This window comes from Acartia tonsa, chromosome 3 (genome assembly GCF_053477335.1).
Source record: "Acartia tonsa isolate MP-2025a chromosome 3, ASM5347733v1, whole genome shotgun sequence".
Lineage (NCBI taxonomy): Eukaryota > Metazoa > Arthropoda > Copepoda > Calanoida > Acartiidae > Acartia > Acartia tonsa.
In genome coordinates this window covers 1641333-1668015 of record NC_137262.1, presented here as the reverse complement: position 1 = coordinate 1668015, position 26683 = coordinate 1641333, and the positions used below count along the sequence as shown (strand labels likewise).

The 26683-nt window shown below is 31.1% G+C and overlaps 1 protein-coding gene across 2 annotated transcripts; it reads right to left on the bottom strand.

Annotated features, from left to right (window-relative positions):
• Positions 1–518: 518 nt before the first annotated feature.
• Positions 519–20504, bottom strand: LOC145313001 (sorting nexin-2-like). 2 transcript variants are annotated; one of them, XM_080152218.1, is made up of 16 exons: positions 20321–20504; positions 17463–17555; positions 17108–17196; positions 15157–15278; positions 14443–14545; positions 12652–12759; positions 11983–12125; positions 10531–10595; positions 9923–10090; positions 8643–8685; positions 8016–8124; positions 7543–7647; positions 5949–6054; positions 5355–5486; positions 4373–4513; positions 519–2072 (listed from the first exon to the last, which is right to left on the bottom strand). In XM_080152218.1, exons 1-16 carry the CDS (start codon positions 20417–20419, stop codon positions 1998–2000), a joined length of 1701 nt encoding a protein of 566 aa, XP_080008344.1. In that variant the 5' UTR covers positions 20420–20504; the 3' UTR covers positions 519–1997. The 2 variants fall into 2 exon arrangements, with proteins under 2 accessions (XP_080008344.1, XP_080008345.1); XM_080152219.1 differs by lacking the exons at positions 17108–17196; positions 17463–17555; positions 20321–20504 and adding an exon at positions 16351–16424.
• Positions 20505–26683: the final 6179 nt, after the last annotated feature.

The window sequence follows — 26683 nt, the reverse complement described above, 5'->3', positions numbered from 1 at the left end:
AATCTCATACCTTAAGTTCCTAAGTTATAGACTAACAGACAGAAATTGTTTTAAACTTAGGGTTTGGCCGGATATTGAAAATGGTCCGATATCTGGACGGATACCGGATATTAAAACTATACGGATACTAGATATCCGGCTTATTTCTAATGCCGGATATCCGTTATCTGACTGGATATTGAAACAGGACCGATATCCGGCAAATTACCGGATATCCGGCAAAAGAAATCAGCCGGATATTCTGTATCCGGATAGGTTCAATATCCGGCCGAAGATGACTTTTGATTTGTTTTATAGATTAGTGGCTTTGCAATCCAGTCGTATTCTTGATCCATATAAACTTAACTTTATTGGTCCTTTCTATCCGTTTTAGTTGAGTTACAAGGTTCTTTCAGATGACTTTTAACATGTTTTGAGTATATATTTGTTCTTAAATAATTAAAAAATAAAAATTCAAATTATTTGAGAATTTAGAATTTTTTACAGATTAATATTAAAAATTCTACAACAAAACAAAATTTATTATTATTATTATATATTTATCATTTTTTTGTAATAAATGTTTAAAATGTTAAATTAATGTTAATTGCATTGTACAATTATAACACTCAAACCTTCAAACTAATAAATAACTTCTTTAACATGGACAAATCTGCATTTATTTTATGCATGTCAGAAAATCTTTTTAAAAATCCTATTTCTTTTTAATAGTTTTTTATTAGTGTATTTTTTGCTTAACAAATTTTCTATTTATTTCAGTAATTTGGATCTACTGCAGTTCACGGTAAAATATTGCTGGTAAGCAATATTTCCAAAAATCTATGAATTTTAAAGGCTACTAGATGCCAAACGGCTGAACGTACAGATCATGCCCGCACACTGTTTTAACCGGCATAAGAAGGAAGGCCTACAAATAATCTGGAATATCTATAAATCAATAATGCATAATTATCTCGCAGTGCAGAGAAATGCGCGAAAAATACCTATTTTACGCGTTTTTTCCTCAGCGAAGCTTTACCTGTGCATAAATGGATCTTGGCTATTCCAGATTATATGTAGGCCTTCTTATGCCGCTTGAAATGGTGTGCGGGTATGATCTATACGTTCAGCCGTTTGGCAGCTAGCAGCCTTTAAAATTTATAGATTTTTGGTAATATTGCTTACCGGCAATATTTTACCGTGAACTGCAGTAGATCCAGTAATTTTGTCCATGTATCTAAAATTTAATTTGTAAACAAATGATTGAAATTTTTTAAAATTTGATTTCTAAAAAACGTAAATAATTTTAAAGCTATTTTTTCTTTAAATCTTTACAAAAAAATGACAATTTTGAAAGGTTTCTAACAATATCTTTTACTAAATCTAAAAACATCACATTTTTAAGTTTTTAAACTAATGTATTTTTTTTTTGAAAAAAAATCATTTTTCAAAATAATTGCTTGAAAGGCAAAAAATGTTATGTAAATTGAAAGATTTCTTAAGTTTGAAATTAATATTTTTTATTTGGCTTATGTTGAACTTTAATTTTTTCAGTCAAAACTTTATTTTTGATAATTTTTAACATTTTACTTTGTGATAGGGATTGCTTGTTTGAAAAACATAATAACAGGATTTAAGTAAAAGTTGAAGGTAAATATTTATGTAATGCTTCAATTGTTTCTGGAATAATATTAAATTAAATTTTGAAAATGCTAATTAGTGACACTTTTACTTATTTCCTCCCTGTTGTATATTTTTATAGAGACAATAATTATTTCCCTCACAGTACTTTATTTTTATTTGTTACACTGTAAATAATTTATTCCTATATATGAAACTTACATTTTACAATTAAAATTTAATTTACTGGAGAAAACCATACAGTTTGTCATTAAAAATTCTGGAAAGTCCTTATATGGATCTTTAAAGTATATTATCAAGGATATTATAGAAAATTGCAATAAAAGTTTCATTTGTAGAGATATTATTTTTATGTTGTAGAGTGTCAATTTTGTATTTTAAACTCCTCTTCTCACAATAGGTAGCAAGGTTTCCCAATGTCTGACCATGCTCAGTTGGGTGTGTGACAACTCCTGAAATAAAACATTCATTTTAATCTTTTTCTGTCCTGTTTTACTAAAAGATTTGAGATTTTGGACCTTCCATTAAATTAAAGTAAAATCTTTGTTTGTCTTAGTTTTTTTTCCATGGACAAAAAGCTTCTTTTACAAAGTAAAAAAACATTAAAATATTGAATATTGAACTATTTTCAATCTATACCAGCCTATTAATAATTTATTAATTTTTGTAGATTTTTTCTAAAGTTTCAGAGTTTGAAAGAATCTGAAGTACAGGGACAAAGGAATGTATAAATGAAAGATAAAAACACAAACACAGATTTCACAGTTTAGCTTAGTTCTTATTGCTATGATAGCTATATTTAAAAGGATAAGTTTCAATAATATAAAGGCAAGAAATGCTTTTGTATGTGTATGAGTTTATATTTGTAAGCAAATTAGATAGTGGTAGGTCTCCCACTTAAATTTAACATCTCAAAATTATCTAACACATGTTGTGTATTCAAATAATCTTTTTTTTTTCTTTTTACCTTCAAATTATTACATTTTCAAGTTGTTATTTTAAAAGTTTAAATGTTGAGTCTTTCTGTCAAAAGATCTTGTCGCAAGCACAACAAATTAACTCGAAACTTGAATAAAAACTCAGAGTTAAAATGTTAAGTAAAGATGCTTAGAGCTGTTCCCTGATAACTTTAGACCTTTCAGAATCAAGAAATGGTAAATTAAAATACAGGAATTGATACTGTACGTAATATTTAAAAATCTTTCTGAAAATTTTACTGTTGATATTTAAATATTGGAATAACTTCCTTTTATGTTTTCTTCTAAAATTTTCTTCTTAAATAACTCATTACAATCTCTATATAGAAAGTCTATTGTATACAAACCTTTTATGCTTTAAATATTATAAACTGCCGGTAATTACAATTTTTGACTTATTTACTTTTTCTATTATATTGATAACTCATGATTAAAGGGGAAAAAATAAATTTATTGCCATTGTCCTCTTCTCCCCAACGGATAAACAATATACGTGGATATTTTGACAGGTGAAAAATTGTCCTTAATTTAGGTTGCTAACATGGACATTTATTTGTCAGTTCGTTCATCCAGTAGGAGGGGAAGGGATGAGGTAAAGTGGATGGACGGGAGAGATAATTATTTTAGCCAGCTACAAGTTTCACTTTATTACAGTAAATGCTAATCTGGTGTATGATCCAAGTTATAATAAATCCATTTACTACCTGGATGGAAACTATTTCTTGCAAAAGAATTTTAATTTGAACGGATAGAAAAGAAGAAAAAAGTTTGTTTGAAATTCATTCATAAATTATGAGTTTGTCTGCGGTAGGGGCAGAGAACATTATTCTAAAAATTAAATTGCAAAATAGGAACAAACTAATAATATTTTTTAGATTCCTATTCTACTAATACTAAAATCTTGTGAAACATCACCAAGAAAGTTTTTATATACTTGTAAAGTAAAAATAATTGTTCTCTGCCATTTTAAATTTATCTTTGCTTATAGATTTCTACAGCAATTCTGATTTTAACATACTTAAATCCCTTTATTTGCCAAGTTAAGCTATTTTTTTGTCAGAATTCTTTTTATGAGATATACTTCAATGCTTGTTAAAACATGAGGTGAAATGACATTCAGAAAAAAGGAAAGATAAATTATTTCTGATATATTACAGCTTAGTTTGCACACATTTTTTGACAGGAGCAAAGCTTCTCTACAAGTGAGAGAACTAAGTAGCTCTATAAATGTACTTGTCCAAATAATTTAACCACTAAATGTAATCTATAAAAGGGATAATTTTGTGTATCATCATTAGGAATGTTGTAATTATATTTTTTGTAAAGTATAATTCACTTTAAAGACATATTCAAAAAAAATCTCTTATATTTGAAATAACCATCCTTGTTTTCAAAATGAATGTAATATTATTTCTTTTCATTTTATTTAGCCTTCAGTTATTTACTTCACATTTTCTAGTTTTTTTTTGCAAAGAATTTACTTAATATATTTTAAATATATGTGACTATTAATATCTCAAAAATAGCTTGAACGAATGCGCCATGACAAAAATAATACTGTGAATACAAATCTATTTTAAATTGACTAGAAATTCTACATTTACTACATTAAAAGGGCATTATTAGGGCATTCTTTGCTCTAGGGAAACCACCGAGGAGATGTTTGGGTTTTGTTTAATCAATCTGCCATATACAACTCCTGTTATTCTTTTAAAATTGTAGAAGGTAAAAATGGGGGAGGGGTGTGTCTGAAGAAAAAAGTACATATCTCTCACCTCAAGGTATTGCACAACAAAGTGCTTGAGATCCGTGACCCTGTACTGTTGGAAGAGCTCAATCTCCACCTTGATAACCTCGGAGATCTTCTTGAAGTTCTCCTGGCTCTCCTCCACTTTCTGCTCCCAATCAGCTACGTCCTAGATGAAAACAATAGTTTTGGAAATGCTCCATATAATCATTATGAATTAAATGAATAAAATACATTAAGAGATATAAGTTTTCCGGAATTTTAATGTAGGGAGTAGATTTGAAATCTGCATTAAATTTTAAGGATTTTTTATAAAATTCGTTTTTTTGTAAAATTCTTTATCTAAAAGCGAAAATACATTTTAAGTTAATTAATTTTGACCAATAGGATAGGTGGATTTTAATCTACCTGCGCTCTAATTGGTTGAATGATGTACGACATCCAATCAGAGCGCAGATTTTTTAAATCCACCAATCACAGATGCCAAAATTAATTAACTTAATTTGTATTTCCGCTTTTAGATAAAGAATTATACAAAAAACGAATTTTATAAAAAAATCCTTAAAATTTGATGCAGATTTCAAATCTACTCCCTACATTACAATTCCGGAAAACTTATATCTCTTAATATACATATACATTTATGTATTAATTCAAATTTTATTAATATGGTTATTTTAGGAAAATTCTCTTCCCAAATGACAGTTTTTTAAAGTTAGAAGGATAAAAAACTATTTAAACAATTTTAAACATTTTTTATTTAATTACTTGAACAAACATTAGATCATTATTCTGAATAATGATGAAAAATATCTCATTATGAATAAGCCAATTAGGATATGCAATTTAAAAACCATTTAATAAACCAGTAATAAACATATCGTAATTAATGTATCTTTGATTTTCGTAAAGCATTTGTCTAATTAAACATTAAACATTTAATTTTTAAGGAGTTAGTGATATTTTTGGTTGTTCGTTTTTGTTAGTATAAAATGTCAATGATATTTTACCTGTATCAATGGACCGACTCTATCAATCCTGCCTCCAAGTTCCATCCTAGACCTTTGCTCCCTCTTCTTTGCCAGAGTGTTGACCGCCACCTGCCAGCTGTGAAAGGCCTTAACTCGTTCTCCAAGCACCTCCTACATTTAAAAAGGTAATTAAAGAGGAAGTTTATAAGAAAAACAAAGCTCAATGTTTACTTTGGTCTGTTATAAGTAAATGAATGATCATGCCTCATGTACCAGAAAAAGCTGAACTAACATGGCATAATGTAGAAGTAGGTAAAGCTTCATTTTCATTAACACCTCTCAAGACATGTATTGCCTCACAATATAACAATGATTATAATGGTTAGGCAATCCCGAACATTCTATTGAAGGTTGCCTTCATCTTACCTTGACTGAAATAATAAGATCCAGGTAGTCTCTGGCAAGTTGGAGAAGGTTAGCTGTGTCTTCATCTTACCTTGACTGAATTGATAAGAGCCAGGTAGTCTCTGACAAGTTGTAGAAGGTTAGCTGTGTTAGCTTACCTTGACTGAATTAATAAGAGCCAGGTAGTCTCTGACAAGTTGGAGTAGGTTAGCTGTGTCTTCACCTTACCTTGACTGAATTAATAAGAGCCAGGTAGTCTCTGACAAGTTGGAGCAGGTTTGCTGTGTCTGCATCTGCCTGTTCACCCAGGGTTTGTTCTATGTTCTCTTCAACTCTAAAATAGTAAGGCTTAAATAGATAGATATGTAGTTAGTGACATCATTAAACTTAGTCTTTGTTTTAGTTTCAGGTTCAGTATTTTAAATAATGAGGCTTTAATGGCTATTGCAAGGGTTGGTGTGACACAAAACAATCACTTAGTGTCATAATATGTCTAGATACATAGTTAGCTTTAATATCTGACAGGCTTAGAAGGGAGAGGAAAAACTTTACATGGTTAGAAACAACACAGCTCAAGAGAGAAATAGATAGTTATACATTTTTTCTAGACTGGTACTCAAGAGCCATGCTAAGGTTTACCTGGCAGTGCCTCTATAGACAAATGATGTGCTTCTTCAAAGTTAGCAAGACTCAGAAGTTTACCTGGCTAGAGCCTCTATATTCCTAGACAAATGGTGGGCTTCTTCACAGTCAGAAAGACTCAGAAGTTTACCTGGCAAGTGCCTCTATATTTCTAGACAAATGGTGTGCTTCTTCACAGTTAGCAAGACTCAAAGGTTTACATGGCTGAAGCCTCTACATTTCTAGACAAATGGTGGGCTTCTTAACAGTTAGCAAGACTCAGAAGTTTACCTGGCTAGTGCCTCTATATTTCTAGACAAATGGTGGGATTCTTAACAGTTAGCAAGACTCAGAAGTTTACCTGGCTAGTGCCTCTATATTTCTAGACAAATGGTGTGCTTCTTCACAGTTAGCAAGACTTAGAATTTTACCTGGCTAGTGCCTCTATATTTCTAGACAAATGGTGGGCTTCTTCACAGTCAGAAAGACTCAAAAGTTTACCTGGCTAGTGCCTCTATATTTCTAGACAAATGGTGTGCTTCTTCACAGTTAGCAAGACTCAGAAGTGTACCTGGCTAAAGCCTCAATATTTCTAGACAAATGGTGTGCTTCTTCACAGTTAGCAAGACTCAGAATTTTACCTGGCTAGAGCCTCTATATTTCTAGACAAATGATGTGCTTCTTCACAGTTAGCAAGACTCAGAAGTTTACCTGGCTAGAGCCTCTATATTTCTAGACAAATGGTGGGCTTCTTCACAGTTAGCAAGACTCAGAAGTTTACCTGGCTAGAGCCTCTATATTTCTAGACAAATGGTGTGCTTCTTCACAGTTAGCAAGACTCAGAAGTGTACCTGGCTAAAGCCTCAATATTTCTAGACAAATGGTGTGCTTCTTCACAGTTAGCAAGACTCAGAATTTTACCTGGCTAGAGCCTCTATATTTCTAGACAAATGATGTGCTTCTTCACAGTTAGCAAGACTCAGAAGTTTACCTGGCTAGAGCCTCTATATTTCTAGACAAATGGTGGGCTTCTTCACAGTTAGCAAGACTCAGAAGTTTACCTGGCTAGAGCCTCTATATTTCTAGACAAATGATGGGCTTCTTCACAGTTAGCAAGACTCAGAAGTGTACCTGGCAAGAGCCTCTATATTTCTAGACAAATGGTGTGCTTCTTCACAGTTAGCAAGACTCAGAAGTATACCTGGCTAGAGCCTCTATATTTCTAGACAAATGGTGGGCTTCTTCACAGTTAGCAAGACTCAGAAGGCTGACAGAAAGGTTTCCAGTTGACATGGCTAGGTCACGTCTGAAAAATTATTTATTTATTCAAATGGATCATCTCATAAAAAGCATTAAAAAGTTTTGCAACTTAGATTTGTAATTCATGTTTGGATATAAAAAAGGTTAAAGAATAAATGTAATAAGTCTATATGTATAACCCAGACAACTACTTGGCCCCTTTCTCAGTGACCTTTTTCATCTGCTAGCAAATTGCTTCCTTTTTTTGCGACTAAATATTAATATTGATAAGCTTTTGACTGATGTTCAAAGACCCAATTAGAGTCGGCACAGGTTCCACGGGGTGGGGAAATACAGTTAACCCCTTATATATTGTTTTACTATAATGTTCAATAAAGTACAAAGTGTTACAACTTAACAAAATGGTTAATCTACCTGCAAGCTACAAGAGATTCAACAATGCCCAGTAGTTTTCTGAGCTGGTTGTCCATCTGCTCAATGTGGGCTGTCTTCTCCTGATACCAGGGGTCGGATTCTTCCATCTGATAGGTATTAATGACCATTATATCTTTAAACTCAGAACAATTTTTTCAGCAAATTGAATGTATTGTTCTCAGCTTACACCAACAACGAAATTAATTCGAAAAAAAGTCACGAAGCCTAAACGTGATTTTTAGCTGTTGTTATTGTAGAATTGAATACCTTTTTATCAGCCCCCAAATATTATTTTATATTTTTTTTTCGCTTGTTGGCTATACTTTATTCCTGTATTTTTCTGCTTAATTTGATAAAATGAACTTTTTTTAACATGTGTGTATTTTTCCTTCTTCCTTCTATCAAAATGAGGATGGAAATCTTTTATGAAAATACAATTATTGATAGTTAGACCTTAGAATAACATTTGGCTAGCTTTAAAAGTTTATTTGGAATTTCTATAGGTGGGAGATACTATTTTGAAGATAATAGAATTATAAGCAGAAGCTTAGACTGTCCATTGAGTGCTTTGTAAAACGCCTTGCAAAATCCTGTGCTTGAGTATGTTTTATATAATTGGTCATTCCTTGTAGGTCATCTTGTTGACTGTTTCTCCCATTCTGCTCACAATCTATATTACAGGAATATAGCATTATTACAACCAACAAACCAACCATTTCAGATGTGCTGAAAATGTATTGCCTATTTCTTAAATAATTTCCAAATGTGTACAGCAGATAACCTAATGATGCAAACGCTATTTTCAGCTACTCCGGTCAAAGGGAAAAGCGATATAATGTATAAACGATTTATACATTATACATTCAAAATTTTAATTTTATGTTTTGATTTTGTTTGGAAGTTTGAAGCTTTTTAGCTAGTAGTAGATAAGACGTGGATGCTAGGTACACTTTCGGAAACTAAAATTCAGTAAAGGAGCATTTCCCAGAGATCTAAAGGGATAAGACAATGGCCGATAAGTTGATGTTTATTCCAAACGATGACAAACTAAGTTACCCCTTCTGTAGCGTAAAATTAGTGGTTGAAACCTTTAAACAATCAAACCTTGGGTACTAGTGTAATAAACAGCCCATTGTCCCCTCTCTCTCTCTCTCTCTCTCTCTGAGGATTTACCATTGGAGTGTTACTTCTTTTTATAAAGTTTGTGGATGGATCATAAAATTTTCTTTAGTGGGTTCATCTAACACCCCCCCCCCTTCAAAAAAAAAAATATATAAGGTGTGGATATTATAAACCTATCCCTTTTTTATTAGAATCAAGATTTTTTTGAATAATAGTTCAACAAACAAGGATGACAACATCCATGAAAGCGAAGCACTGAAACGGTAGGATAAGCGGACATTAACACTTGTATAGTGTAAGAACTGAAAAATCAGAATATAAATATTTATATAAGAGTCGAAGCAAAATTATAAGTAAATATGTTGAATAACTGCTAGATACAGGATAATGTATATGGACATACTTACATTTTTAGGACTTAATTATAAAGATGCTTCGCTTATAATATAGTACTTTGTTTTCCTAGGAATCAGTATTCAAAAAATCAGATCAATCGGATAATTTTATCTGATACAAATTTTGTTGTTAAAAAAGTTGAAAATCAACATGTTAAAAATGGACGTACGGACATTCTAGTAACGATTATAGAGTTGCTACGCTTTCTAAATCGTACCTAACTACCACAGGAATCACCATGCAAAGTTTGAAATCGATAGGACAATTCTAACATGTCTAAATTAACGAAAAAAGCTATCCGTTACAGACGTACGGACCGACCCTTATTATAGAAAAGCTTCGCTTTTTAAAAATATGAAAACTTGTTGGTTGTATAAATGCTAGCATGCCTTCATCACAGATGCGGAGGACAGAGCCGAGGTTGAGGTGGCGCGAGGCAGGTCACCACACGACTCCAGGAAGTCAATGTAGTCGGCGTCCAGGCGCAGAACTGGATGGTGACCTATCCGGTTGATGAAGCGTTCCAAGGCGGCCCGTCGCAGGGATAAGAAGTTTGCCTAAAAAGGAAAAGACGTATCTTATCTAAAATATTAAGATCAAGAAGTAATATATTTTAATTTGAAGAAAATTATTTAGGAAATGGTAGGTTCGATAGCATCTCAGGAAACTTTATATGTTTGTAGAGTTAGTTTCAGGCTAGGTTCTTAATCCTCATGAATCTAATACTCTACTGGATAGGATCAAAGCCATAATTATTCAAACGGCATTGCAGGGTGGTAATACTGCAGATAAGTCATGTTCATGTGAAGTTCATTAAAATAATGCAAATTTAGTAAATAGTTTCATTATTTGGTTGAAAGATGCAGACAAAATTATAGAGTCCATTTTCTGCTACCAATCTTACCTTCTTGTAATTTTGGCACATGTTCTACAACCAGTAAATAGGTAAAATATTCTGACTTGTGTAGCTTTAAAGTAAATCGACAATATTAGTTACCTTAGTATTGAAAGAATCTGGATTAGGATTTGTTTCTGAAGATCCCATCTTCACTTTTGTTGCTCCTAAATGAAAAAATATTATTTGTAAATCATGTTTATTACAGTCTAAGAAAATAAGAAAGAAGTTGTAGAGAGACCCAGGCTAAAAATGTCATAAATAATTGTAAGAATAAAGGCTAAAAATAAAGCGGTCATTTGATGCTTTTAAAACAGATGGGGAAGTTATTCTTCTTAGTTTTGTAACTTTGTTACAAGCTAGTCATGAAAGACGAAAATAAAGAGTCTACCTAACTATGATGACCTCTAGGGAGATTCTTGTCACTTCGGCTCTCCACGTACCAACTTTGATACTTTTCTGGAGGGGTTTTTGTTTTTATTTGGCTATAAGCTTGGAGTACAAAAATAAGAGTCATAAACCTTCTGAAGAACTATTCTTTTATAAGTTAATACCTTTTCACTAGCTCATGGAGGACACATATAAAGAGGCTAATTACCTATGATACTTTTCTCTGGAGGGGTAGGAACTATTTTCTTTTGTGCTGATACATTGCCCATAGCTAGTCATGGAGGAAAGATATAAAGAGTGGGCCTACCTATGATGCTTTTCTCAGGAGTTTGTGGTACTATTCTTTACTTGCAATACTTTTAGCTAAAAGCTTTGAGTACAAAAGTAAAAATATCTTTTACCTTCTCAGAAACTAGCTTGTCATGGAGGAAAGATATAAAGAGGCTACTTACCTATGATACTTTTCACTAGAGAGGGTAGTACTATTTTTCCTTTGTGTTGATACTTTGCAACTAGCTAGTAATGAAGGAGAGTTATAAAGAGTCACATACCTATGATACTTTTCTCTGTAGGGGGTGGTACTATTCTTTTTTGTATTACTTTTTGGCTTAAAGTTGGAATTACAAAAATAAGAGTCATATACCTTCTGAAGAACTATTCTTCTATAAGTTTATACCTTTTCACTAGCTCATGGAGGACACATATAAAGAGTCATTTACCTATGATACTGTTCTCTGGAGGGGTTGGTACTATTCTTCCTTTGTGTTGATACTTTGCTACTAGCTAGTCATGGAGGACATAGATAAAGAGTCTTCCTAACTATCATACTTTTCTTCTGAGGGGAATTGTGTGTGTATTTGGCTACTAGCATGGAGTACAAAAATAAAGCGTGATACCTTCTCAGAAACTTCCTTTTAGTTGATACTTTGCCACTAGCTTGTCATGGAGGACAAATATAAAGAGTCACTTACCAATTATGCTTTTCTCTGGAGGAGGTGGTACTATTCTTCCTTTGTGTTGATATTTTGTCCATAGCTAGTCATTTAGGACAAATATAAAGAGTCACTTACCAATCTTCTTATAAGAAAGTGGTACTATTCTTACTTTGTGCTGATACATTGCTCATAGCTAGTCATGGAGGAAAGATATAAAGAGTGTGTCTACCTATGATACTTTTCTCAGGAGGAGGTGGTACTATCCTCCCCTTGTGTTGATACTTTGCCACCAATTTATCATGTAGGCCAAGAAAATCACTGTATCTGCGCACAGAACTAAAACTGTCCCTCCGAAAACATTTCAGATTTGTTCTAAAAAAAAATATTTTAGTTTTGGTAACATAATTATCTCGATTTAGAACCCAAACATTTTTGTGCTTTAAAAATACAAATGAAATGAATTTAATGACATAACAAAGCAATTTAGAAAACCATTAAAAGACAGGAAAAATACATTTTAATCTTATTTAGATAGTCATGACCCTAAACCTAGCTTTGTGGAAAGCATATTTATATGAGTAATGATTGAAGATTCATTGATTCAAACTTATAATATCAAACGAAAGTCTAAATCCCCAATTCCTAAATTAGGTTGATAAGAAAAAAGTGTAGGAACAACTTGACCTTACTATTGGTTAGTAACTGTAAACATTTTAGTACGAAAGGGCACTTATTTTTCCTTTCATCCATTTAATAAGTCAGCTATGAATATAGATGAAGTCTGAAGTTCTTTATTTTCACACATCTGACATAGCAACAGAAGGTACTTTTTTAATGTCAAAATATAGATCCGAAAAAGGTAAAGTGCTATACTACTACACAAACATATTCATAATACCTAGTATAGATTGTGTAGACCATATAACTGGACAACCCCTCGCCAACTCTTTGTGGGTCAGTTATCCGCACTGTCACAAACTCTTCACCTGGCTCCAAGGGCAGTTTCCTAAACAAAAACGTTTATTAAAAAGGAATAAGAAATTAAATTAATTTTTCATATTTTCTTGTGACAAATTCTGCCTTTTTAATTTTATGAATATTGATTTTTTAGTTGGTTTTAGAAGGTTTCTTGATAATTTTAGAGTTGATTTTGGTCAAAAATTTAAATCTTTTTTATTTATTGTTCTAATAGGTATTTGTTTATGCTTTCCTACTATTTTATCATGTTATCAATCATCTCCTTGTTAATCATTATCCTACTCAAATAAGACACCAAATTCATATGATTTAATAATACCTAATATAAAATTAGATTCTCTGAATTTTTCAAAATTTTGATAAATTGTTTTTTACTTAGATGTTAGAATTCAAGTTTCCTAGAAACCCCATAATATAGTATATTGATTTTTTCATATTCTATGAATTTATTTTTATTATTATATGTTATTGCATCTGAAGTGTGATATTGTACTTGAACTACTAATAAAAGTAGGACTCCCACTCTCTACTCTAATGTTAAAAATGGGTGCATTCCTTTTCTCTTTGCCAAAATACTCAGGGATGTAAAGACATTGAAATTGATAAATTATTACTACTTAAATAAACTAGTGGATGGGCAATTAGCATCTAGGGGTGGCTATAAGATTGGAAAAAATAGCCTTAAACAATCCCAAGACTAAAATTTCAAATTAAATTAGCCTAAATCATTTTGAGAACTAAGTGAAGCATCTCTAAATTGGCGATTCAATCGATTCAGTAGTCATAGTAATCTTGAGCTTCAGAAAAAGAAAACCTTATTATTTAAACTATTGATAAATAATGATTATAATTATTTTATCAGTTGATATAAATATGTATGTAGACTGTAAGAAATAGTAAAAAATTAAGTATTCCCCAAAAGTTCAAAGTATGTTCCAAAAAGTTACCTTTCTTCAAATTTATGTATCCCTAAATTTATGCAATGTATTGCACTGCAAAGATCTTGTGTGAGAGATGGAGAAGTTTTGCAATATCTTTCTTTTATTAGGCAGCAATAGCAAAGTAAGGTAAAGAAATGGATCAATATGTTTTGTTATGGCAAATTTTTAATAATCAGTTTAGTTAAATAAAGGAATGTATTAAAAAAAATGATGTAATATTATATTTACTAGATATTGATTGAACCTGATTATTCTTTGATATAATTTTTTATTGTCAATACACTCAAAACCATTTATGTATCATATCTTAGCACACAGTGCAAGCTTTTTTATTTTACCAATTTTTTTTCTCCAACACCCATTCATTTTCTTCTTTATTAATTAAGAAATCAATAGAACCAATAGCTAGGTATAATAAGAATGCCTTTCTAAATCTATATAGGAATAATGATTCATAAAATTTAAAACTTTATAAAACTTTTATTCAATAATGAATATTAGTCTGACAACTATAAACTTATTTTGTAATTATTCTTACAATAAAACTGTCAGTCTGTAGGGAAAGATTTTGCTAACCGCTAGACAGTAGGTCTAGGTAGGGTTTATAACTATTTTGAGGGATGTTTTCTCCACCGTCTCAAGAAAAATTTCCTCAGTAGAAAAAGAAAACATAATTTGAAGAAAAAAATCTTAAAACCCAATTCCTTAAAGTGACTCCCGAGTCCAGGGGAGTAGCCTTACTTATAATGAAAGTATGAATTTTAACTTACTCAACAAAAATATTTGTTGTAGCTCCAACTGTCCAGCTGCCATTTATCTTGATATTTGTGTCTGGATGCTGCGACTGCTGTGCTTGCACACATGCTTGTTCTTCTAGAATATAAAGTAACTTAAGATCTCAAAAACAGAAAAGATTATTTGGTTAACAAATTTCTGAGAAATTCCCCTAATAATGCTCTAATTATTCCTCCCACCTACAAAACTTTTTATTTTAAATTGAAAATACAGATGAAAGACAGTTTTTATCTCTAAACTTTTATTAAAATTCATTTTGAGGGTAATATTGTTTATCATTTATCTAACTGTTCATAGATTAAGTTTTGGTCTGTTCTTATTTTTACCATCTTTATTGGTTTTCCTTCATATTATGAAATTAATTTTAATTGCTTGTTCCAGAAACTGTCATTTGCAGAGTGGATTAATTTCTAATTTTAGAAATATTTTCAAAAGAAACAAGGCTATTTTAAAACTCTCAATATATTAGAAATCATTAAAAAATTAAAGGAAGACCATATTTTTTTAGGGGGGTGGGTGGAATTCCTAACCCAAAGAAGTATAAACCTTCTCTAGACATATAAGATTCACTGTAAGAAGAACCATATCGGTTCAGCGGTTCAGCTACAGACATTAAGGTTACTATTTTATATAATGGAATGTATATTTTACATAAGTAAAAACTTTTTTGCTTCCCTAAAAAGCATTACCTGAGTCAGGTATAGGAGTAGTGACTGTTGATGGCTGTGCAGTGCCACAGGTTGTGGCATCATCATCCAGGTCCAGAGTTCTGTCCAGGGTGCTGTTACACAGGCTCTCAGATATATGCGATCTAAATAGAAAGAAAAATTTGATATTTAAGATAATGCGCCCCTAGCATATAGGGGCTCCTTATTCAAAGTGGAATAGGTGGAAAGAAAAATAGTCTAAAACCATTCCAAAACGTAAATCTTAAAATGAAATAGCCTACAACCATCCTAAAACCTATGTGAAGCTTACCCAAAATGGAGAACTTGATCGATTCAGTAGATATTGATATCTTATCTAAAGGCAAAAAAAACTGTACTACTTTATGTAACAGGATAGCAAATAACATTTTTTAAATAACTTCAGATTATCAATGGGTTTAGAAAATTAAACTTATGTTTATACAGTGCTATCTATGTTCTTAATCTTAATTAAACTTCAGGTTCTTGATCAAAGATGAATTTCTTGGATGAAGGATTGATGATGGATGCTTTACTCAAAATTGAGTATGTCATAAGACATAAGCTCTGGACTTATTTTACTAATTTCAGGGCATTCTTATACCTTACTACAATACTACCCCATTGTATGGGACATTGAACATGATGCCCTTGAGCAAGTGTAGTGTAATACTCTAAAACAAATACTGTCTAGGACATTTTAATCATCTGAGTTGATGGGCTCAGTAATGTCTTACCTGTAGTCTGTAAATAGGTCATCATCATCATTAGACATAACTTTCCATATTATCTTAGATCCATACTGATCCTCTTGAAATTGTGAATCTTACTACAATTCTTGTTTAGGACATTGTACTGATCTGAGTTGTTGGGCTCAGTAATGTCTTACCTACAGTCTGTAAAAAGGTCATCATCATCATTGGACATAACTTTCCATATTATCTTAGATCCATACTGATCCTCTTGAAAATGAGAATTTTACTACAATTCTTGTTTAGGACATTGTAATGATCTTATTTTTTGGGCTTAGTTATGTCTTACCTGCGATCAGTGAAAAGGTCATCATCATCAGGAGACATTAGTTCTGAACATAGTTTGCTAGACTCATACTAATCCTCAAGTATAAATATTACCTTACTGCAATTACTGTCTTGAGCATTGTAATGATCTGAGTTGATTGGCTCAGGTTTATCTTACCTGCAGTCAGTGAAAAGGTCATCATCATCATGAGACATTAGTTCTGAACATAGTTTGCTGGAATCATACTGATCCTCAAGTATAAATATTACCTTACTGCTATTACTGTCTGAGGCATCATTACTAGTAATCTAAGTTGATTGGCTCAGTTATATCTTACCTGCAGTCTGTAAAAAGGTCATCATCATCATTAGACATAACTTTCCATATTATCTTAGATCCATACTGATCTCTTGAAAATGAGAATCTTACTACAATTCTTGGCTAGGACATTGTAATGATCTGAGTTGATGGGCTCAGGAATGTCTTACCTGCAGTCAGTGAAAAGGTCATCATCATTATAAGACATAACTTCCAATATTATCTTAGATCCATACTGATCCTCTTGAAAATGTGAATCTTACCCCAATTCTTGTTTAGGACATTGTAATGATCTGAGTTGATGGGCTCAGGAATGTCTTACCTGCAGTCTGTAAAAAAGTCATCATCATCATTAGACATAACTTTCCATATTATCTTAGATCCATACTGATCCTCTTAAAAATGAGGATCTTACTACATTTCTTGTATAGGACTTTGTAATGATTGGCTCAGGTTTATCTTACCTGCAGTCTGTAAAAAGGTCATCATCATCAGAAGACATAACTTTCCATATTATCTTAGATCCATACTGATCCTCTTGAAAATGTGAATCTTGCTACAATTCTTGTCTAGGACATTGTAATGATCTGAGTTGATGGGCTCAGGTTTATCTTACCTGCAGTCTGTAAAAAGGTCATCATCATCAGGAGACATTAGTTCTGAACATAGTTTGCTGGACTCATACTGATCCTCAAGGCTGCTGGTCTGAAATAAAACAGTTATCCCTTAGTATGGAAAACAATGTTAAAACATTATGGAAAAGCTGTTACAAGAATATTAAGAATTTGCTAGATTTTTCGAGTTTTTATTATTTGAGCTGTAGATTTATTTAGATATTTTTTATTGAGTCATGCATTACAAAGTAAAGATTTGAAGTAAAAAAAGATAACTAAGATACTTGGCTATTAAAATTAATTGTTTGTCAGATAAAAATACTAAAATTCAATAATATTTAAGCCTTATTTTTCTACCTGAATGGTAGTAGGCTTGCTGGGCATTGCATTAGATGGATTATTGGATAAATCTTCGTTATCTGCTGTTATCTTCATTATTCCTCCACTTCCCTAGATACACAAAGTATAAATTATTAGATGGATTATTAGATAAATCTTTATTGTCTGCTGTTATCTTCATTATTCCTCCACTTCCCTAGATACACAAAGTATAAATTATTAGATGGATTATTGGATAAATCCTCATTGTCTGCTGTTATCTTCATTATTCCTCCACTTCCCTAGATACACAAAGTATAAATTATTAGATGGATTATTGGATAAATCTTCATTATCTGCTGTTATCTTCATTATTCCTCCACTTCCCTAGATACACAAAGTATAAATTATTAGAAGGATTATAGGATAAATCTTCATTGTCATTGTCTGCTGTTATCTTCATTATTCCTCCACTTCCCTAGATACACAAAATATAAATTATTAGAAGGATTATTAGATAAATCTTCATTATCTGCTGTTATCTTCATTATTCCTCCACTTCCCTAAATACACAAAATATAAATTATTAGAAGGATTATTAGATAAATCTTCATTATCTGCTGTTATCTTCATTATTCCTCCACTTCCCTAGATACACAAAGTATAAATTATTAGAAGGATTATAGGATAAATCTTCATTATCTGCTGTTATCTTCATTATTCCTCCACTTCCCTAGATACACAAAGTATAAATTATTAGAAGGATTATTGGATAAATCTTCATTGTCTGCTGTTATCTTCATTATTCCTCCACTTCCCTAGATACACAAAGTATAAATTATTAGAAGGATTATTGGATAAATCTTCATTGTCTGCTGTTATCTTCATTATTCCTCCACTTCCCTAGATACACAAAGTATAAATTATTAGAAGGATTATTGGATAAATCTTCATTGTCTGCTGCTATTTTCATTATTCCTCCACTTCCCTAGATACACAAAGTATAAATTATTAGATGGAATATTGGATAAATCTTCATTGTCTGCTGTTATCTTCATTATTCCTCCACTTCCCTAGATACACAAAGTATAAATTATTAGAAGGATTATTGGATAAATCTTCATTGTCTGCTGCTATTTTCATTATTCCTCCACTTCCCTAGATACACAAAGTATAAATTATTAGATGGAATATTGGATAAATCTTCATTGTCTGCTGTTATCTTCATTATTCCTCCACTTCCCTAGATACACAAAGTATAAATTATTAGAAGGATTATTGGATAAATCTTCATTGTCTGCTGCTATTTTCATTATTCCTCCACTTCCCTAGATACACAAAGTATAAATTATTAGATGGAATATTGGATAAATCTTCATTGTCTGCTGTTATCTTCATTATTCCTCCACTTCCCTAGATACACAAAGTATAAATTATTAGAAGGATTATTGGATAAATCTTCATTATCTGCTGTTATCTTCATTATTCCTCCACTTCCCTAGATACACAAAGTATAAATTATTAGAAGGATTATAGGATAAATCTTCATTGTCATTGTCTGCTGTTATCTTCATTATTCCTCCACTTCCCTAAATACACAAAATATAAATTATTAGAAGGATTATTAGATAAATCTTCATTATCTGCTGTTATCTTCATTATTCCTCCACTTCCCTAGATACACAAAGTATAAATTATTAGATGGATTATTGGATAAATCTTCATTGTCTGCTGTTATCTTCATTATTCCTCCACTTCCCTAGATACACAAAGTATAAATTATTAGAAGGATTATTGGATAAATCTTCATTGTCATTGTCTGCTGTTATCTTCATTATTCCTCCACTTCCCTAGATACACAAAGTATAAATTATTAGAAGGATTATTGGATAAATCTTCATTATCTGCTGCTATTTTCATTATTCCTCCACTTCCCTAGATACACAAAGTATAAATTATTAGAAGGATTATAGGATAAATCTTCATTATCTGCTGTTATCTTCATTATTCCTCCACTTCCCTAGATACACAAAGTATAAATTATTAGATGGATTATTGGATAAATCTTTATTGTCTGCTGTTATCTATCCTAGAAAAAAAATATAATAATTGTTGAAACATACAATAAAAGCAAAATTTTTATAATATTATAAATGTTCAGTTACAGTTATTACACTATAATATTAGAGAAATTAGTTCTTAATTTAAATTTTAAGGGAAGTATTATGAATAACTGCTGAATATGTTTTTTTGTTAAATTAGTTGAGTTTTTTTGTATCAATAAAAATAATATTGTATTTTTATTTTATGAATTTTTTACAAATACCTTTTATTCATAATCACTTTATTTTATCCTAGATCAGAGATGGGTTGCTTTGGAATGTAAATTACACTTGTACCCAAAGTTTTCACGTTTTCTTATCTTAAAAACTTTATGTCCTTATATTAAATCTTGATTTGTGAGTTCAAACTTTTCGACCACTAATTATAATCTACAGAAGGGATACATCTTAAGAATACGCATCAATTGACCTTTTACCTGATAAACCCGTAAGATCCCTACGCTAGCCATTTATTTAATGTAACTTTGAACTTGACAAAGCATTTGATTGTTTTTATAGACAAATGTTTTATTTGAAAAGTTAAATATTTTTTACTTAATCTATTTATGTCCTGAGCTGGATCTTTAAATCATTTTAGTGGTGAGCCAGATCGGGGTGAGCCGAATTTCAGCCAATCACAGCGCGGCATTTCATAAAATGCTGTGCTCTCATTGGTGGAAAGTTGGCTCACCCCGATCTGGCTCACCACTAAAATGATTTAAAGATCCAGCTCTGTTTTTTGTACATATAAAAAAACAGGATATAATTATGCATAAATTGAAAAGAAAAGTTTACCTTAAAAGCTGACTTAAAAATATCATCATTTTCTTCATTTTCATTTGTTCCCTTCGTATCTTGTACAGATAGATTACTCAGAGGATCATTTATATCCATTATTATAATAATTAATTATAAAAAATGCTAAAACATTAAGTTTTTTTTGTACTATTTGCGGATTTTTTTTGTGTTCAAACTGAGCAGAAGAATAATGTATACAGCTGATTTTATGTGGAATATTGATTTCCCCCACTCTCACTCACTCCCTCACTCCCCCCTCACTCACTCCCTCACTTACTCCCTTACTATACCAACCAATTTATACACACAGCTTTCCCTTACTCTCTTATTTTCAAAACCATGGAAAAGGAAAAATATTATGAAGAACAATTTTCATACCAGCCTGTTGAATCTCAAAGCCTTGTATTGACTATGATATGAATAGTTTGGCAGGTTCCAGGACAAACGCAGGAGTCCCAAACGTCGGAGTTGACAAACGCAGGAGTGTTAAAATATTTATTTGAATAAGTATTTCTGTACAGGTTAGGTTAGGTTCAGATATGAATATACAAAAAAGCCTCCCGTAGGGTATAGGCATTTAAAAACCTATAAGATAGTTTAAAATAGGTTAGGTTAGGTTAAGTTTCCACTCCGACGTTTGGTACTCCTGCGTTAGTCCTAGGACCCTTTAAAACGGCTATATTGCATTAAAGGAATTTATTAATGTAATATTATCTGTTGAAAGAGTAATTTCCCTAATTTTTGTCAACATTATGTACAATATTGAGTAATACTACAAAAAAAGACCTTAATATATTATATACATGTAAAGAAACTATTATTATAATATCATATCTATAGGGGCCCTTGAGGTACGGGGAGGAGGGGGAAGTCGACCCCCCCCAACTTTCTATACTCTTCCCAAAAATAGTTATAAACCTTCCCAGGACCATATTATAAGCTACTTTGTAAAAGAAAACCATATCAGTTTAGCGGTTAGTTAGATCCTTCGGTACAAACAGACAGACACAGATACTGTTACTTTATTATAGGGATTTATACAATAATTAATACGATTAACATTGTGCAAAAGAAGTATATTGTAATACTGTTAAAACTCAAAATATGTTTAAATGCTCTTCTGCTTCGCTAAGGTAAATGCCTTAGCCAATAAAAAGTATAATCGTTGCTATTTGCAGTTAAATAATTGTAAACTAATTACCTGGCCCAAGTATTGGAGACCCTCTGCTAGCAAATTGCTTTCTGTTGTTTTGTAGAGACTTGGCTGTGTTCATATTTCCGTCGCTATGAGCTGATTTCAAAGACCCAATGCAAAATCGGTACATATAGCTCATACCTATATATTTTACTTTTATTCCATTTAGGACTTCCAAATAAATGTTGAGAAATCAAAAGATTGGTAGTCTGTTGGACGTTTGGTTAATGTTTACAAGACGAACTTTCGTGTTTATTTTATACTGTTTTTCATGAAACTTATTCCTAGAACCCGGTATTAGTGTCTTAGAAATTATCTTAGTGACGTAAAAAAAATAGGATGTGTCGATACTACTAGGATTTTTAAGAATTGTTAATATAGGCCTGAAATCAAGGTTTTTTGTGCTTTTAAAAAATATTAAAAATATTTCTAAAAATTCTACATTATTTTTGCTCACTTTTAAAAAACAAAATCAACTTTTTTTTATTTTTTTTATAAAATTATCTTTCAAAATTGAAACAAGATCTATCATCTGATATTGTACTTCTTACATAACTCAAGAGTTGACTTACAATGTGTAAATATTTTATAGATTATTTAGCAAAATAATAAAAAAACTATATGTAATTTCGTGATTAATAATTGGCTTAATCTTACATTAAACATTGAATGATTTTAAATAATTTTCAAATATTTGCTTTTATAATTATACTTATTGTATAAACATCTCATAAGTTAGCGCAAAATGCTATATATTTTATCACACATGAGCTATTTTTTAAGCCAGCTTTTTAGTCAAAATTTCAAACCAATAACAATTAAATCAAAAGATATTAGGTTAAAACTATATATAAACGAGAGTAAAGAAATAAGATATTGCTATCAACAACAACAAAAAAGGGTTTTGTCTAGTTTTTGGTAAAAATAACGCATATTTATCATTTTAAATTAAAGCTATCTTTTCAAGATTACATCTATAAATTCGTCTTTATTTTATAACTTATAACTGTTACCATGAAGAATCAATTGATTTTCCATAATAATTTTATTTCTATATTAAATTTAGAGACAGCTAATTTTTCTTTAAATATAATGAGATGTTTATCAGAAATTTTTAATTAAGCATAATAATGTATATATAAAAAAGACAATTACGAATAAAAACAAAACAATCAATTAATAGATTATTTATATCAATAAATTTAACGGAATTTGAACGTAATTGTTAAAAAAGCTAGCTTAAACAGTTTTGCCATTAAAAAATAACCTTCTTTATGAATGGTACATTCTAACAAGGGTAATGATATCCAGTAGAGCAACATATTTAACAAATATGTCTTTAAATAATCAGTCTATTTAACAAATATCTTTTTAAAATGCATAAGTTATATTACCTCTCACAAGATTGTTTAGTCCTTTGACACTGTACATAATTATTATTTGATTGATCTATCCTTAATTTTTATTCATATTCAATTTTATTGTTTGTATATAAATATTTAATACCTGTATTATAATACGGTTATTATTTTTTTGCTATGTTTTTATAAAATAAATATCTAAGCAAATGTTACCAATTCTTATAATTATCTGGAATTGAAAAGAATTACTTTCATTCGGTTGCTAAAAAGAGGAGAAAAAGAAATGTATTGAGTCAGATAGTAGCCTTAACCTGTACAGCTTTACATTTATTTCATAGATAAATTGAAATTGAAATTAGATAAAATTATTAATTGATTTTAGATTATTAAACAAGACATGTTAGAATTATCCTATCAATTTCAAACTCTTCATGATGATTCCTATGACAGTTAGGTATAATTTAGAAAGCAACTCTATCATTGTTAACAGAAAGTCAGTACGTCCATTTAAAACATGCTTTGTGTGTTTTTTGGCTGCTATTGAAGAAAGACAACTGAAATTTTAAGTGAAAAGGTCTTTTAAGAGGTGTTTTAATGTATTTTTTTTTACAGTAGCTTTTGATGGATTATTTTAGGTTAGGTTAGGTGATTGCCCTGCAGGGTTAGGAAAATGGCCCCGCATGGATAGAGCCCCCCCCCCCCCCGCAGTGGCTAGAAATAGGATAAAATCTACTGTGAAAATACCAAGAAACGTCCCTTAAGAGGCATTGTCATGAAAGGGACTATACCCAAGATATATGTGCATCTACTTAACGACTTCCAAAATTTGAGGGTGCCCTCAAGTAATCACCCCTTCCCCCCCCCCCCTGCATCTACTCTATACATTATTTTGTCTGTCTGACTGTCGGTCATGCTTAAAAAACCTTATTGTTGGAGAAATGTTATTTTCACGACTGATTTTTTAGATAGCCAGCTGTAAGTTTTAGTCAAGATACCTTATATTTATACAGATCTGCTCCATATATTTATTGTCTGTCTGTCTGACAGATATACTTAAAAGGACAATTTAGTTTTAAAAGAAAAAAATTTAAAAAATGTTGGTGGTTTTTTTTCTAAGCGCGTGAGGGTGCAGGAACCCTATCCTAAAATAGTTATAAACCTTCCCACGACCTATGACCTATGTCCCTGCAAAGGAGAAGCATATTAGTTAGGAAGATCCTTCCATATAAATAGACACACACACACAAACATTCTTTTACTTTGATATAAGGATTAGCATTTTGTTACTGTATCCTATTACTAGCGGCTACGCCTTAGAGGCCTCTTGGGGCACTTGAGGAGGAGAGAGTCCAATTTAATAAACCAATTTATTTTTCTAGATTTTAAAAGGAAAAGACAAACAAACAAACAAAGAGACTTTATTATATCCTATTATATAAATTAGTAAGCTAAGCTTTTTTTGACTGTAGCAACGGATCTTGTTAACCGCTGAACCTAAAGGGTTCTTCTTTACAGTGAAGCTTATTATAGGTATAGAGAAGTTTATAACTATTTAGGAAGAGGGCTCTCCACTCTCCAAAAAAAATAACACCTAGAAAAAAAGTACCATCTCCGCAATTTTACTTTTTTGTTTTAAAACTTAAATTGAAAATTGGAAGAATGAACTTTCCCCCTTACCACCCTAAAAGCTTCTAGTGATGTTACTGCTAGTGATAATATATTATAGTTTATATCAACATAATATGCGGATTTTAAGAAAAATTTAATCAAATATGCGGACTTTTTTCAACCTTTTTTTGACAACATTTATTAGACATATTAGAATTATACTATTGATTTCAAATTTTGCACGGAAGTATGTCCTTTTACTGTATGCTATATTTACGCAATTTTGCAACAAATTTATGTGCAATTTCATTTAGACTTCAAAATTAATATTCTGCTTATTAAGTTCTGACACTCTAGCTATTGTGCGTTTGTTCTACCTTCTGATTTTTGTGCTTCGTTTTTATGGATGTTGTTATCCTTGTCTAGAAAATACAAATTAATTAATCTATGGTAGAAAGTACAGAGAGTATAAATTATTTCCTACATTTTCTTTATCAATTATCAATTATCAATCACCTCTATTATCCATCTCTTTTTTAGGGGTTACCTTTCCCACCTCCCCTCTAATCCCTCGTTTTTAGTTACGTCACTAAGATAATTTCTAAGACACTAATACCGGGTTCTTATTCCTATCATGTTTTTTGTAATTATGGTAAGGAATTGTTTCTCTTGTCAACACAAAGGGAGGAGTAGGTTGCGCTAAAATTCCGTAAATGTGTGAGTTTAATGATTAAAAACAGTAGTAGAACGATAATATTCAATAAATAAAAATATATAAATAATTTTGTCTATGCTTCTATTTAATAAGGATTACACATATTTAGTGAATATTATCGTTTTACTACTATTTTTAAGCCTTAAAACTCACTTTTTTACGAAATTTTATCACAACTAACCTCCCCCTTTGTCTAGAATATTTTTCTCTAAATAATTACGCAGGTTTATAAACAAACATATTCTATAAGAAGGGTCTGCCCGTTTTTTAAATGCAATGGACGGTTAGCTCTAAAGTTACTTAGTATAAAAGAACGTATGAACGTAGATAAAGCGAACCAATTCTAAATAAAAAGACACGGATGACAACATCCATAAAAGCGAAGCACTGAAACGGTAGGACAAACGGACATTTACACTTGTATAGTGTCAGAACTGAATAATCAGAATATAAATGTATAAATGTCGAAGCAAAATTGTAAATAAAATTGTTGAAAAACTGCTTGATACAGAATAATGTTTATGGACATACTTACATTTTTAGGACTTGATTATAGAGTTGCTTCGCTTATAATATTGTACTTTGTTGTCCCAGGAATCAGTATACCAAAAATCAGATCAATCGGATTATTAGATCACATAAAAATTTGTTGTTAAAAAAGTAAGAAAATCAACATGTTTAAAATGGACGTACGGACATTCTGGTAATGATTATAGAATTGCTACGCTTTCTAAATCGTACCTAACTACTACAGGAATCACCATGCAAAGTTTGAAATCAATAGAACAATTCTAACATGCCTAAATTAGCGAAAAAAGCTATCCGTTACGGACGGACGGACGTACGGACCGACCCAAATTATAAAAAAGCTTCGCTTTTAAAAATACCCGTGTCCGTATACAAAGACTGTCAAGCTTTTTTTGAAGAGAGCAAAATTAGGGGTTTAAAATGTTTGAGGGGGATAATCTAATGTTTTTTTTAAAATTTTGAAAGGGGATCAAATTTTTATTGGGGTAAACAGCCAACCCCCCCCCCCCCCCCCCTTTTGGCTTTGTCTGTATATCTGGTTAAGGTTTGTCCATAGTTTTAACAGTCTTTTCTGAATGAATTACAATTTATTTGAAGATTATTTCTTTTTATCTACAACAGCATTTCAAGCATAAGTACTCAATTTATTTATTCAACTCTTTTTTTTACTGGCGGAGATGTTTGAAGCAAAAGGATGTTTCTTCAACAATTTTCAACCACACCAAAGATTTTATTCTTTAAATGATTTATCTTTATTTTATACCCTTCTATGAATGTTGTCATTCTTGTTCTGCTATAAAGTAAAGTAAGTAGAAAAGTAATAAACTGTAATGACATGCAAGTACAGGTAGGTTGAAAGATTAAAGAAATTGTGGATAAAACTTGATATTTCTGATCATAACTTGTTTAGTTTTAGAATAATAATGGGATTTGAAGTAAATATTAATTATAGT